This window comes from Typopeltis vanoorti, chromosome 3 (assembly GCF_054136105.1).
Source record: "Typopeltis vanoorti isolate ZY-2024b chromosome 3, IOZ_Tvanoo_1.0, whole genome shotgun sequence".
In the NCBI taxonomy this organism is placed as follows: Eukaryota; Metazoa; Arthropoda; class Arachnida; order Uropygi; family Thelyphonidae; genus Typopeltis; species Typopeltis vanoorti.
In genome coordinates, this window is record NC_143551.1 from 123,978,693 (window position 1) to 123,993,752 (window position 15,060).

A 15,060-nucleotide genomic window follows, 5' to 3' on the forward strand; every position below is an offset into this window, starting at 1 on the left:
GCTTATAAAGTGAATTATTTGAATTTTGCTAAAGCATTTGGTCAAGTACTGCATGATAAACTACTGTTGAAATTGAGCAGGATGGGGATGGAAAGTTATTTGGTAACTTGGTTATAGGCCACCAAAAGATGACTAGGATCTAGTGAATTGTGTATGTAGGTGCAGTGTCCGAGAAAAGGAAGATGACAAGTTGGATACCACGGGGTTCTGTTCTAAGAACACTGTTGTTTAACTTATATATCAACCAGAGAAGATGGAATGAGGTTTGCCATATTAGCACAACTTTGCTTCTGAAGTTGGAGGAAGGAAGGGATCTTGGTAGATATGGAAATGAAGTTCAAGAGATATATCATGAAAGTTGTAAGCATTATCCAAAACATTGTTGCTACAATGCAAAGAATGCTGACCTGTTAAGAAGGTGATAGTTCTCAATTGCTCAAGTATTAGAATCCTCAAGATCTACCACAACTAGGGACTTGCACTGAGATCACCTAGCTATATCCCAGTGGGGAAAGGACAACCTTGTACACTTCAGTGCCCAAAAACTCAGTTCTGTCTGGTCTCTCACAAGAAGGAGCTCACATCCCTCTCATTTACCATCGGTAATACTGAAATACCCAAACACAATTGAATTTCTCTTTTTTTGGACTGACCTGCACCTCAGATCTTTCCTGGCACAACCACTTTTCAACTATAGCTTCTGCAGCAGCCAAAAACCTTAGTGTACTCTTTTGCACAAGACACTACTTCATGCCTTCACAGCTGCTAACTCTATACAAAGCCCAAATCTGTCCAGCTATAGAATATTGTTCCCATATTTGGGGTGGTGCACCAAAATATTCTCTAAGATTGCTCGATTCTATCCAGGAGTGGGTAATCTGGCTAATAAATCCTCTCACACACATACCCACTTCAATCCCTTTCTCACAGATGTTCAGTTTCTACCTTGTGCTTCTTCTACAGATACTTTCATGGACAGTGCTCTGCTGAATTGGCCACTATTATTCCGCCACTCTACCAAAATCATTAAAACAAGAACCACTGCTAACCAACACCCTTTTACAGTCCATTTTGAAACTTGCTGATCCATCTTCACTGTTTCTCTTTCATTTCATCTACTTCATCAAGGATCAAGAAGAAACAGTTGTATTTGAAGAGAGTTCTAAGATGCATAAGGAGAAAGGGAAATGGCTTGATTTGAAAATGGAGAAATCACATTGAATGAGTGGTATCAGTGGAACAAGCTATAGATCCAGAAATAAGCTGCTGTGTTTGTATACAAATACTAGAAGTGTAAGAAACAGAGCAAATGAAATGGTTGCATTAATTGAGTCTGTTCACTCAAAAATTGTTGGAATAAACGAGACATGGTGGGATGAGGATGACATCCTGACAGGAATAGAGATGGAAGGGTATGATGTGTTTTGTGAGGATAGAAAGGGTAAAAAGAGAGGGGGGGGAGTGCTATTGATGATAGAGAAAGAATTAAGTCCATACAGTGTAGAGATGCAAGAGGGAAATAGTGCCAGTGGTTTTCAGGCAGTATGGTGTGAGATAGAGGTGAATAGAATGAAATACTTGGTTGGATGTTGTTATAGACCTGGTAATGTGGATGGTAGTGACTATGAAATGTATAATCAAATTAGCAAGGAGTCACATATCCTTGCAGCATAATTAATACTGCAAGGATATGTGTTTTGCATTATGGGAGATACTGAGATAGGAGTGTTAGTAGCTTGCTTCACCTTTGCAATGAGTCGTCTTAGTGTTGCACTACCTTACCCCAGTCCTGAAGATACTTTCAGGCGCAAACTTTGTTTGCTCACACTTGGATAAAGGATTAAACTAAATTTATTATATTCTAACCAAGTGAAAAATAAACTTTCAACATCTTTCTCTAAATCCAGAGTAATTTACTAAAAAGGTAGCACACCATTTGCCAACTCCTATAGGTAGAGATGACCTTGCTGATACTTCTGACTGGTATCTCCACTTGGGCCTGGCTCCCACTGAAGAGACCTCAATAAAGGTCGAAACTAGTCTGGGTAGTGGTCCTTCCCTTAATGCATAACATTAGACATATCTGCAAGGATATGTGTTTTGCATTATGGGAGATACTGAGATAGGAGTGTTAGTAGCTTGCTCCACCTTTGCAAGGGGTCGCCCTGGTGTTGAGGTCCTGAAGTCCAGACCCCAGTCCTGAAGATACTTTCAGGTGCTAACTTTGTTTGCTCACACTTGGATAAAGGATTAAACTAAATTTATTATATCAAGGTATGATAGTTATTGTGGTCTGTGAGTGTCAGACTTACTGCAATGAGTTTTTGGACTCCATAAAGGTTCAGAATTAATACTAATACTCCCTCCTGTAACATCAGGTTGTTAAGTACCTGTTTAAAGAAAAGGAAAAAAAAATGATAAGTGGCCTATCACTCCAGAATTCTGGTATGAATTCAAGAGAGCTTGTTGAGATGAGAATGTAAGTTGAATCACATAAAATAGGATATATTCCACTTCGAATGTTATAATGGCAACTGCACTAAAGAAGGAAATAACCACTTTCTGTCTATTTGCTGTTTTGAACTTTATATTCATGATAGCAGACAAGAAAGTAGTGATACAATACTTTCACTATTTATGTTATTCCAGCTAAAACTGAGATCTCATGCTATTACATTTCTTATTAAAAATCAGATATTTAGTGTTCAAAGATGTTTGAATATATATATCAAGGATATTGATCACGTGATATTGCAGACATTTGGGAGAAACATTATTTTTCAGATAAACTGGAATGGAAACTCACTAATGAAAGTAGACTTGATTGACAGAAATTCATTATAAATCCAATAAGTCACATTTACAGTATCTTTCAACTTTAGCAATGAGCATTCTTCTTACAAATATGTCAATGCTATGAATAACAATGATGTCACATTTAAATTCTTACCAATGTTTGTATCATTCCAGGACGTTGAGAGCGTGTATAACGTGCAGCTTGAAAAATGTCAACTCTTTCCTCTGCTTTTAGTTGATGAATTAAGACAGTTAATGTCACAAATATACTACTTCTGTCACCACCAGCACTACAAAAGAAAGAAAACTTATTAAAGATTTATTACACAAAGTAAAATAATTTTTTTATGCAACCAGAAAAAAAAATGTTAATGCTAAACTAGTTCTATATTTTACATGGATATGCACTGCAATGCATAAAGAATGTGATAATTAATAATAATGATTGTATCATGCATCCAAAATTAAAGATTTATGAAGTGCTAGATCGAGCAATAAAAAGGACTGTATTATGGTATGTGAGAAGTGTAATGAAAGCCTAGGATGTTCCAAAAAATGAGAATAGTGTTACCAGAATAATTAGAAAATGAATGGGAGTGCTTGCGACAATAATAATAGAAGTGATGTGAAAGAGCTTAAGCAAGAGTTAATGAAAATGAAGAATCAGGTTAAATGTATGCAGGAGAAAACTGAAAGAACATAACTGATGTAAATGACAAGGAGGTTAAGAAAAAGCAAATATCTAAAGATGATAGGGTTGCTTTATATGGTGACTCAATCATTAAAGGTGTGGTAAAAAATAAAGTGCACAAGACATACTTTACAAGTGGTGCAATAAAACAAATATCAGATGCTTTGTACATAGAAAGAAGGAATGGTTGTCAGAATTAGTGGGAGTAGTAGGCATAAACGACTTGAATAATGAGACAAAGAATGTGGAAAAGGATTTGAAGAAGTTGTCATTGGGAAAGTGGTTAGTTTGTTGCCAAGATATGAGAGTAGTGAATTGAGAAGGAGAGAAACAACATTGAATGACAAGATGGGTGAATTGTGTCAGGCAGAGAGCGTTCAATTTGTGAATGTACAGAGTAAATTTGAAGGGAAGTTAAAATGGCTCAAAGGCTGATGGGATGCATTTGAATGGATTTGGTGTTGGTCATTTAGAGCAACTGTTGTTTAATAAGTGCACAGGATTCATATGAAATTAGTACTACTAAGGGTCAGAGAGAGGATGAGGAGCAGGTTGTGGAAGGATGGGAAGAGGATGGATAAAAAGGTGAGGAAGTGATATAGCAGAGCAAAGTGATCCAGCAAAAAGGATAGGGATGATAAGAATATAAATGAAAATCAGAGTCAGGATCAGGGAAACAGGAAAGGTAAGAACAAAGAGAGAAGTGTACTATAGCATAGAGAGAGAGAGAGTGATTGTGTTGATGGGATGGCCTCAAAAAGTGGAGAATTGTTATGCTTGTATACTAATGTATAGAGTATCAGAAATAAATGGGCTAAGTTTGTAGCACTGATCAAATCAATACGCTTAAAGATAACCAGTATAAGTGAAACGTAGTTGACTGAGGATGGTGTACTGTCAAAACTTGAAATGGTAGGATATAGAATTTTTCAAAAGGATAAAGATGAAGAGAGGAGGGAAGTGTTGTTAATGGTAGCAGAGGAATTGTGTCCTTCAAGAGTTGAAGTGGAAAATAGTATTATTATTATTACGCGACACCTCCCAGGACTCATTGGAAGAGAGCACAACTCTATGTCTCCACCACTTAATCCACCAACTACTGTCATCATCTACACCAATGGCATCTACCGCCCACCACCATGACTAGTATTTTTCACAGAAATCACAAACATCCATGCCCATGGCAAGATTTGAACCCCCAACTTTTGGCTGGAGAGCAGATAGACTAACCACTTGGCCAACCAGACTGGTAGTAGTAGTAGTATGTGTGAAGATTTTAACGCTGTTTGATGTGAAGTTGAGGTCATTAGAATAGTATATCTAATAGGATGCTGTTATAGGTTAGGGAATGTGGAGAGTATTGATTGTGAAATGTTTAGACAAATTACTTGGGTAAATAAAATGATGATCCTAATGGGAAATTTTAATTATAGGAATGTGGATTGGAAAGAAGAGATAGTATACAGTAACAAAGAGAGTGAATTTGTTGAGTTTCTGCAGGATAACTATCTAAAGCAGCATGTGATGGAAGCAACATGAGGCTTATTGGTGTTAGATATGGTGATATGTTCACAGGATGAGGTTGTGAATGAGGTATCAACACTACCACCTGTTGGTGAAAGTGCTCATGAAGTATTGATCTGGAAGGTGGTCAAACAGGAAGAAGTTTTTATCAAGAAGATCTATAACTGGAACTATAAGGTGGGTGATTATCAGAAGCTGTGTAGTCAACTAGCACCAATACAATTGGTTAATGAATTGTGTAGAAAATATGTTGACAGTGCATGGGAAATGATAAGGCAGTATCTAACACAAGCAATGCATAACTGCATACCAAGAGTTAAGCGAATAAACAGAGTGAGATTGAGATGGATGAAATCAAGGAAATCAAACAAGCAGCGATTCATGCTTGTCAATCAGAAAATTGACAAGCAGAATAACCATAGCAAATGATATAGTGGAATTATTTAAGGAACACTTCATCAGTGTATATTGTAATTGTGAGAATGATGCTGTGCAACATGGAGAAGGGAGGCAAGGATTAGGAGAATGAAAGGTGAAAAAATCAGAGGTGTATCAAGTGTTACTTGGGATGGATGCTAATAAGGCTGTAGAAATGGATGACATAATCACTACATATTTTTAAAGAATGTGCAAAAGAGTTAGCCATGCCCTTGACCTGGTTATTTAATGAACGTTTTGAAGTGGGGAACATTCCTAAGGAGTGCAAAGAAGAAAAATAATACCTCTCCACAAGCATGATTTGAGAACAGAAGTTTCCAATTATAGACCAGTCTGTATATCTGCAGTTGTGATCAAAGTGTTGGAAAAATTGGTTAGAAATAGCCAATAGAAATATTGAAATAATCGGCCAGCCTGGTTGGCCGAGTGGTTAGTGTATCCGCTCTCCAGCCAAAAGGCTGCAGGTTCGAAGCTGTGGGCATGGACGTTTGTGATTGTCTGTGAAAATACTAGTGATGATGGTCAGCAGTAGATGGCATTGGTGTAGATGATGAAGGTAGTTGCAGTTGAATTGGTGGAGACAGAGAATGGCTGAGTAGGTGCCCTCCCTCAATGAGTCTTTGGAATCCCTGGAGGTGATATATAATAATAATAATAATAATAAAATACAGGATTGGGTTGATTGACATAAGATTCTCTATGATGGTTAGCATGGATTTGTGAAGGGCAGTCTTGCTTTAGCAATCTGCTTAAATTTTATGAAAAGGTGATGAATGTGTTGAATAAGGGAGATTCATATAGTGATATTGTTGGACTTTGCAAAAGCATTTGAGAGATTACCACATAATAAATTGGTGTACAAGCTGCAGAAGATAGGAATAGATAGTATAATGGTTAGATGGATCAGAGATTAGCCCTATGAATGATACCAGCAACTTGCGTATGCCGGAGCTGTCTCAGAAAAGGAAGGTGACCAGCGGCATGCCTCAGGGTTCTGTTCTTGGGTCCATACTGTTTAACTTATTTTTTAATGATATTTCATGTGCATTGACTAGGGATCTTCAAATGTTTGCTGATGATGCAAAGTTAGGTAGAATTAGCAGTAGTGCTGATGTCATATCTCTACAGGAAGATTTGAATAGACTTTTAGCTTGGACAAATGAGTAGAGTTGTAGTTTTAATATTAATAATGCAAGGTGTTGCACTTTGGGATACAGAGATATAAGGCTACATACTGTATTGGTGGAGCTGTATTTCAGGAAGTGAATGAAATTCGGGATCATGGAGTGATGGTAGACAGTGAACTGAAGTTCCGGGGGTGCATCACACGTTGCAAAGACTGCATATCATATTGCTGTTATGATAAAAAGTACATTGACATGTAAGGATAAGGAGGTTTTGGCACCTCTATATAAGGTATTGGTCAGACCACATATGGACTATTGTGTTCAGATTTGGTTACCTAGTTTTCGTTGTGATGTCGAAACACTCGAGAGGATCCAAAGACAAAAAACCAAAGTAATATCAGTACTCTGGAGTGTTGGTTATGAAGAGCATTTGAGAGAATGTGGGTTACAGAGGTTGGTGGATGGGAGGCAAAGATGAGATATGATAGAGACCTTCAAGTTAGTTAAGGAATTCTATCAAAATTATAAAAAGAGTGGATGTTAAGATGGGAAGAACGAGGTGGTGAATAAGGGTGTGAGAAGTAGATTTTTTTACATGGAGAGTTGTTAGTGAGTAAATTGCATTGCCTGAGTGCATTGTGACTGTAAATAACTTCAAAGCTCATTATGATAGACGTGTTGCTGGTTGAGTGGGCCTCCCACGATGAGTCTATCGATTCCATGGAGGTTACCAAATACTACTACTACTACCACCACCATCACCACTACAACTACTAATAATAATATACAGAAGAGCAACTCCAAATTTCCAATTGAAATCAGAATAACTCGATGGTATACTGAAAAAAAAAAAACCAGCTTCTCCAAAACCAGTTTTATTTATTTTCAAGATTAATTTCTAATAAGGAAAAGTACTTTTTTATTATTGGTGGTATGTAATCAGATGCAAAAATCATAACTTACAGAAGGCACAAGGAAATACACCTTATGGTATAGGTTGATTATTGCTTACTGGGATGAGTTTGACTGATAATATACAACTGTTTGCAGATGATGCAAAACTGGGGAGAGTGATGATGAATCAAGCAGATGTTGTGGCCTTACAGAAGGACTTGAATAAATTGCACGACTGGGCAGAAGTACAGAACTAGCAGTTCAATGTTGCAAAACACAAGGTTCTGAAATTTGGTAAGAAACAACAGGATGAAAATTATACATTTGGTGGAGAAATTCTGGAAGAAGTTGAGAAGACAGGAAACATTGTAGTGGTGATGGACAAGGATCTAAAATTCTGAAGTCACATTGCATAAGTTGTGAAGACAATGCATCAGAATATGGAAATGATGCAGAGGACCTTAGTGTACAGAAATAAAGACACTCTGGTTTCATTATATAAGGACTGATCAGGCCTCATATGGATTATTGTGCACAGAACTGGTTACCTGGTTTTCACGGCTATGATGATATATTGGAAAGGGTCCAGAGAAGAATCATTAAGGTGGTAAATGGTCTTTGGGATGTGGGATATGAAGATAAATTGAGGGAATACAGTTTACAAAGCCTTGTGGATAGGATTAAGACACAGGATATGCTTGAGACATTTAAGTTGGTAAAGGGGTTGTTACCAGGTTAAAGTTGAAAAAAAAAAATTCATAGAATGGGAGAAGAGTGTAAAACAAAGGGACATCTCTGGAAACTGTATAAGGAGGGTGCGAGTGGGGGACATAAGGAGCAGATTCTTTGCATGGAGAGTGGTTGATAAGTGGAATGCATTGCCTGATATTGTGGTGGATTCAGATACCTCATGTAACAGTATGTACCTGCCACAACAAGTCTTTTGATTAATAACTGTCAATTTTTAGGGAAAGACAACGTATACTGTTATATTAATTAAAAAACTTTAATTAATACTTCTATATTTCGGTAACGTTACATTACCATCTTCACGGAACATAAAATTAATGATAAGTGCACGCAGGCACTAACACTGAACAAATATGGCTGAAGACAACAACTGAAGTCGGTCCTAGAGTCCTAAAAGGTGCCACCTAATGGGTGTTTGAAGTTTATCTACAAGTCTTTTGATTCCATGGAGGTCTGATATTAATGATATTAGGTTTGTTCAACTGGCCACAAATCTATCATACTGAATCTTAAAATCTTTAACACTCCCCGCATTAACAACGTATTCAGGTAATGCATTCCCTTCACTGCCAATTGTCCATGCAAAAATCTACTCCTCATACCCCTCTTCAATAAACACTTACACAACTTCCAGGGATGGTTTCTGATTCTTTCCCTCTTCCCTTGTACACTTTTTATAATCCCCTCTGGATAAAATTCCCTCACTAACTTGAGCATTTATATAATAATAATAATAATAATAATGTGGATCAACTCTTGTTAATATTTTACTTGGTATGGCTGCTGGTGAAAGAGCCTGAAAATGGTTGTCTAACCAATGAAATCCTGTAATATATATATATATATATGTATACACGGAAATAAAAAGGCAATATAAACCAGACCTCCATGGAATCAAAAGACTTCTTGTACATAAACTTCAAACACCCGCTAGGTAGTGTTTGAACTTTTAGGACTCTAGGACCGATTTCAGTTGTTGTCTTCAGCCATATTTGTTCAGTGTTAGTGCCTGCGTGCACATATTATTAATTTTATGTTCCCTGAAGATGGTAATGTAACATTACCAAAATATAGAAGTATTAATTAAATTTTTTTAATTAATATAACAGTATATGTTGTCTTTCCCTAAAAATAGACAGATATTAATCAAAAGACTTGTTGTGGCAGGTACATACTGTTACATGATGTATCTGCATCCACCACAATATCAGGCAATGCATTCCACTTATCAACCACTCTCCATGCAAAGAACCTGCTCCTTATGTCCCCCACTCGCACCCTCCTTATACAGTTTCCAGAGATGTCCCTTTGATTACACTCTTCTCCCATTCTATGAATTTTTTTTTTCAACTTTAACCTGGTAACAACCCTTTACCAACTTAGATGTCCCAAGCATATCCCCTGTCTTAATCCTATCCACAAGGCTTTGTAAACTGTATTCCCTCAATTTATCTTCATATCCCACATCCCAAAGACCATTTACCACCTTAATGATTCTTCTCTGGACCCTTTCCAATATATCATCATAACCGCAAAAACCAGGTAACCAGTTCTGTGCACAATAATCCATATGAGGCCTGATCAGTCCTTATATAATGAAACCAGAGTGTCTTTATTTCTGTACACTAAGGTCCTCTGCATCATTTCCATATTGCTTAAAACCATGCTTAGTACTGCCAATTTACAACCTTCTATCTGGTTAAGAAAGATTGATATGTTTTCTGTTTGGCCACATGGCTCAGATGCATTAGACCTTTTCCTCCTTTACCTCAACAGCCAGAACCCCAGAATCTAGTTCCCTACAGAAAAAGAAATAACAATAGCCTTCATTTTCAAGATACTATAATCAGACATCTTTCCAATGCTAACCTTTCTTTCTGTTTATTTACAGAAAATTCACCTAGACACAGATTGATAATCTGGCCTGGTTGGCTGAGTGGTTGACATAATGCTGCAGATTTGAATCTTGCCATCAGCATGGATGTTTGTGTATGCCTTTAGGTGGGAGATAAATTTTATTGCTCAGTGTGAGATCACCATCTCACTTATTGGAGGCATGAAGTAACTTGCAAAAAGTTTCATTTTTGGTGTCTATAGCAAGGTTTTTTGACTATGTAAAAAATAAATGAAAAATTACAAAAAAGTATATAAAATTAATAAAAAAAAGGGAAAAAAAACAACCTTAGCCACCCATGGTATGAACATACTATAGATTTATATAGAAGCCTATAGTATGTTCATGCCATGGGTAGTTAAGGATGTCTTTCTTTCTTTATTAAAACCTTCGTCAACAGAGCTTCCAGCCTTTGTTCCAACCAGGCTTTCCTCATTACCAAATTTTCCTTTATTTCCTATACCTTCCTGTCCAATGGCTACAATGCTAGAAATATTAACAAAACAGATTATAGTAATGCAATTACTATATCCTATAACATGGCACTTCAGAAAAAATAGCCAGAACTGCAAAGAAATATAAACAATGCATAGCTTTCAAAAACTTCAAAAACTGATTTGAAGCTGGCTGGTCTTATGCTCTCCTTAGGAGAGCATAAGACCAGCCTGCACAGTTAGCCTAGTGGCTTTGCACTTTGCAACCATATGCCTGGGAAAGGAGTGTCTTAGGTTTGATTCCTAGGTTCGGCGATGTTCAGAGCTTAAGGATCTTCCTCAGCCATAGCCAAATTAGCCGGTCTTGGGCGTGAATAGCAGGGTTTTCTCACCAGTCTGGGGGTTTTTCATCCCACAAGCAGGCAAACCGGCCTCATGAACACACATGGATCTATAAATACTTAACCCCCCATGAGAGGGGCTCAACTCACCCCAATAGGGACAGGAGAGAAAAGGGAGGAAACTCCATACAAATAAATAAAAATATAAAACTTCCTTCTCTTTCTGTTCCCAGTGTTTACAAAGATCCTTGTTCTTGCAATTTATCATATTATTATTATTAAAACTGGGAAACTTGGCAACATCTGCCTTGGAGAACACAAAAAACATACGAGCTATGATCTTGGATACCTTGCACAGAATACAAACTTGAAAGACTTTTTTTTTTTAGAATTAGCAGCAGATTTAAAAAAAATCTAACCTAAATAAATATGGTTGTGTTAAACTTCTCAATATTTGGGAAATATTAATTATTAGGCTTTAGACCCAACAGCTAAGGACTGTTAGTTCTAAAGCACCCCCCACCCCATAGGACTTAAGGCTTCTAGTCTAACTTCTTCTGCTTATTGTTTTGTGTGTTTTGAGTATGTCATTACAATTTTAATGGTGCATATTTCTGTGACAGAAATAAAAATATAGGAACTATTAAACCTGTGTTTTCCTCTGTTCTGCATTGATTCTGTTAAATCTAATTATGCGTGTAAACAGCGGCGGCCCGTGAAATTTTAAGTGGGGGTGCTGCCTATACAAAATTTTTAAAAAATCATTCTTTTTTTCCTAATTAGTAAAATTTATTAATAAATAAATCTATAGATTTATTTTGGTTACTGATTAGGAAAAAATAATTTTTTAAAAATTATTTTGTATAGGCAGCTCCCCATGCCTTTTAAGTGCCCCACTTAAAACTTCACGGGCCGTTCGCTGCATGTAAACCAACACCTTAGGTTTAATAATTCAATGTCATTTATGCTGGCATTTATGCCACGGATGTTAGTGAAATGAATGCAAAAGGGAATTTTTATTACTGTGGATTCTAGTATGCTTTGCACATTTTTTTCTGGTTTGTCATATTTGTTGGAATGAGATTTTTAGGTTATTACAAGATTGACACCAGGCAGATCTTTTGCATAGTATAAAAAGGGGAATGAGCAAGGACAAGTAGCCATCTCTTGAAGATACAAATGGAAGCAGTAGGATGAGGACTTTTTTGTCTGGATGGTGGTTGGACCATGGAATACATTGCCCAATAAGGTGGTGAGGTAGACTTTGTGTTGTCTAAGATGGGCTGCCTATGATGAGTCTTAGAGTCTCCATCAAGGCCCTGAATAAAATAACAATAATAATAATATTATAGGTATTATTTCTGGAAAAAAAGGCAAAAATAGATATAAAAAATTAATAAAAAAATTTTTTTTTTGTATTCCTTACCACAGTAGTCACTTTCTGCCTATGTTTTGCATCTCATGAATTCTAATCACATTTTTCCTTATATTACCTCTACAACATTTTTTTTTTGTTGCAGCTGATGTTTAATAATGCTAATCATTCATTATACCCTAATCTAATTTATCCTCCTTATTCTGGATATTCAATCTAATACTGTTTCCCTCTAACTTGTAACTCTCCCCCATGCATAACTCAAAATTGCCCCTCTGAATTTTCCATAAAGACCAGCTCTGTAGTTCCTCATATACTCCTTATAACAGTAAATTCTGCGTGCTAAACCATCTCCCCATATCAAGACTGCCAATCACTCTCTTCAGTCAAATGGAAATGGCCAACTGGTTATGAACAAATCTTTTGATGCTATCACCAGATTCAGCAGCTTCAAATATCTTGCATCTCTTTTCATATGCTGTTTTGGGTAATTATTTCTCAGTAGTTGTATAATCCCCCCCCCCCTCTTCATGCCGCTTTTCCTCTTTTCAAACTATTCCCAATAATAGTTATCTGCCTTGGCACATTGAGATAATTTGCCAACACTATCTATAGCTTCCTTTGCTAACAAACTATATATTTTATTCTGTTGGCTCAAATGTGCTACCTGCCTTTTATTTCATTTCATTATGATCATGCTTTGCAGTTCTGTTGCTATGATCACCAATACCCATCCTATTTTAAATTAAAGATGCTAGAAATTATATTCTTGGTTTAATCCTTTATCCAAGTTTAAGCAAACAAAGTTTGAATGAAGTAACTTCATGACTGGGCTACTTGTATATACAGGTTAATGACTTCACATCAATTGCCTTAGTATCCCATAATGCAATGCACCTATCCTTATGGGCATGTATTAATGCCATGCATTATGGGAGGGCTACTACACAGACCAGTTTTGACCTTTATTGGGGTCTCATCAGTGAGAGGTAGACCCAGAAGTGATATCAAAGTTGAAGTAATGTAGAAGTCATATTTTCATATACAAGTAGTCAAAAGGTTTCACACCTTATTACTAAAATACTCTGGATTAGAAATAGATGTTGAAAGTTTTTTTCACTTGGTTATACTATAAATTAAAGATCCCAAGAATTATTTTCTTGGTTTCATCCTTTATCACCAAGTGTAAGCAAACAAAGTTTATGCCTTAGTATCCAATAATGCAATGCACATATCTTTGTAAAACCAATGAAAAAAACTGTCAACATCTATCTCTAATCCAGAAAATGTTCTGGATATCTAAATTAATTACTTTAAAAATTATTAATTAATTTTTTATACCAATTCCAGACACAAGACCTATTGCAAATAAATGCTCTTTGTGGAATGGGATCAAGGACAAAGTAATTCATTGATATTCTTTTTGAAGAGAGCTGGAGATTGTAGTTCTTGGGAAATACTTCATGGGGTAGACTGTTCCACAGAACTGAAGTGGATGTAATAAAAGACGATTGTGAGTAACAGGTTTGGTGAGTCTGAAGTTCAATTGTAAAAGAATGCTGGACAGCTGCTTGTGTTCCTGAAGGCTTATCAGAAATGGGGATAATGGATTCTAGTTCTGCTAAACAATGACCATGGAAATATCTGTAGAAGAGAAACAATGTGGACACTGAGACATCTATGAGAAAGAGGGTAAAGAGAGTCTGTAAGAGAGAGAGAGGCATCAATCAACTGAACAGTTATTTTTTGAATATTCAGAGAGGTCTTAGGTGCACCATCCTAAATGTAAGATAGTAGTCCAAAGTTGGGTGGATTTGAGATTTGCACAGAGTAAGCAACTAGGCAGGGAAAAAGTAATTCTTGGATGAAAAAGTATGGCCAATTTTCTGGAAGCTATCTTGCTATTCCTTTTACAGTATGATAAGTGAAAAGTAGAGAAATTATGAGAAAGATGATAGTGAGTGGAAGTCACAACAAGTATGGACAGGAATATATTTGAAGAAGATAAAGAATCAGAAAGCATAGGTGTAGATGAGATACTAAAGAGGAATTGATGAAAAACACACTTTAAGTGAACAGAAAGGATCTGAATTAACTAGGTAGTTTCAATAAGTAACGTGGGCATTACTTATTGAAACTACCTAGTGGTTTCAATAAGTAACAGTGCAACAGTGTATACGTTTTTCTGGTAACAACATTGTGTGATTTATAGGTTACTAAGATAGTTTCCTCAAAAGAGAAGGTTTGTAATAGTATGGTGATCATAAACATTTTCTTCAAATAAGATTTTGGTATGGAAATAAGTGGAAACTTCCATTTTAAACAAACTAATATAATGAGGTGTATTTTGTGCAGATGGATGAGATCAGATTACTCATCTTCCCAACAATATGTTAGGATAAATGGCCTATTACAGCCGAGTAGCTTAGTTTTATATAAATCTCAATTAATGCTATATTACGGTAGTTCATCTCATCTAACAAATTCTACACTTTCAATCAGATTAGCTAACCCACTTTCAGTTGAAAAACACTTAAAAGATTTTAGTATCCTAGCTGGGGTTTCTGGTTTCTGATTTGGGTCTTTTATAACCAAAGGGTTGCACTGCTACTGACTGTGCTATGGAGGTTATAAAGCAACTCATCTATATACTTTTGTTTCAGTTCTGCTTTCTGGATATAAATCTGATATTCAATTCTGTGTTTCAGCCATGCTGTTGAAAATGTAGGAAGGTCAGCAGAAAGTATGAAATATGCCAAGAGTCAGATTACATATATAACTGAAATATATAAAAAA

The 15,060-nt window shown here is 36.3% G+C and overlaps 1 protein-coding gene across 1 annotated transcript in view; it reads right to left on the bottom strand.

Moving 5' to 3' along the window:
• The window catches only part of LOC150108538 (tyrosine-protein phosphatase 69D-like), a 655,365-nt gene that overhangs the window by 3,943 nt on the left and 636,362 nt on the right, over positions 1-15,060 (bottom strand). The window contains exon 27 of the mRNA XM_090390483.1: positions 2,951-3,086. Within this exon, the coding sequence (XP_090246609.1) occupies positions 2,951-3,086 (136 nt within the window). The remainder of the gene's footprint in view (positions 1-2,950; positions 3,087-15,060) is intronic.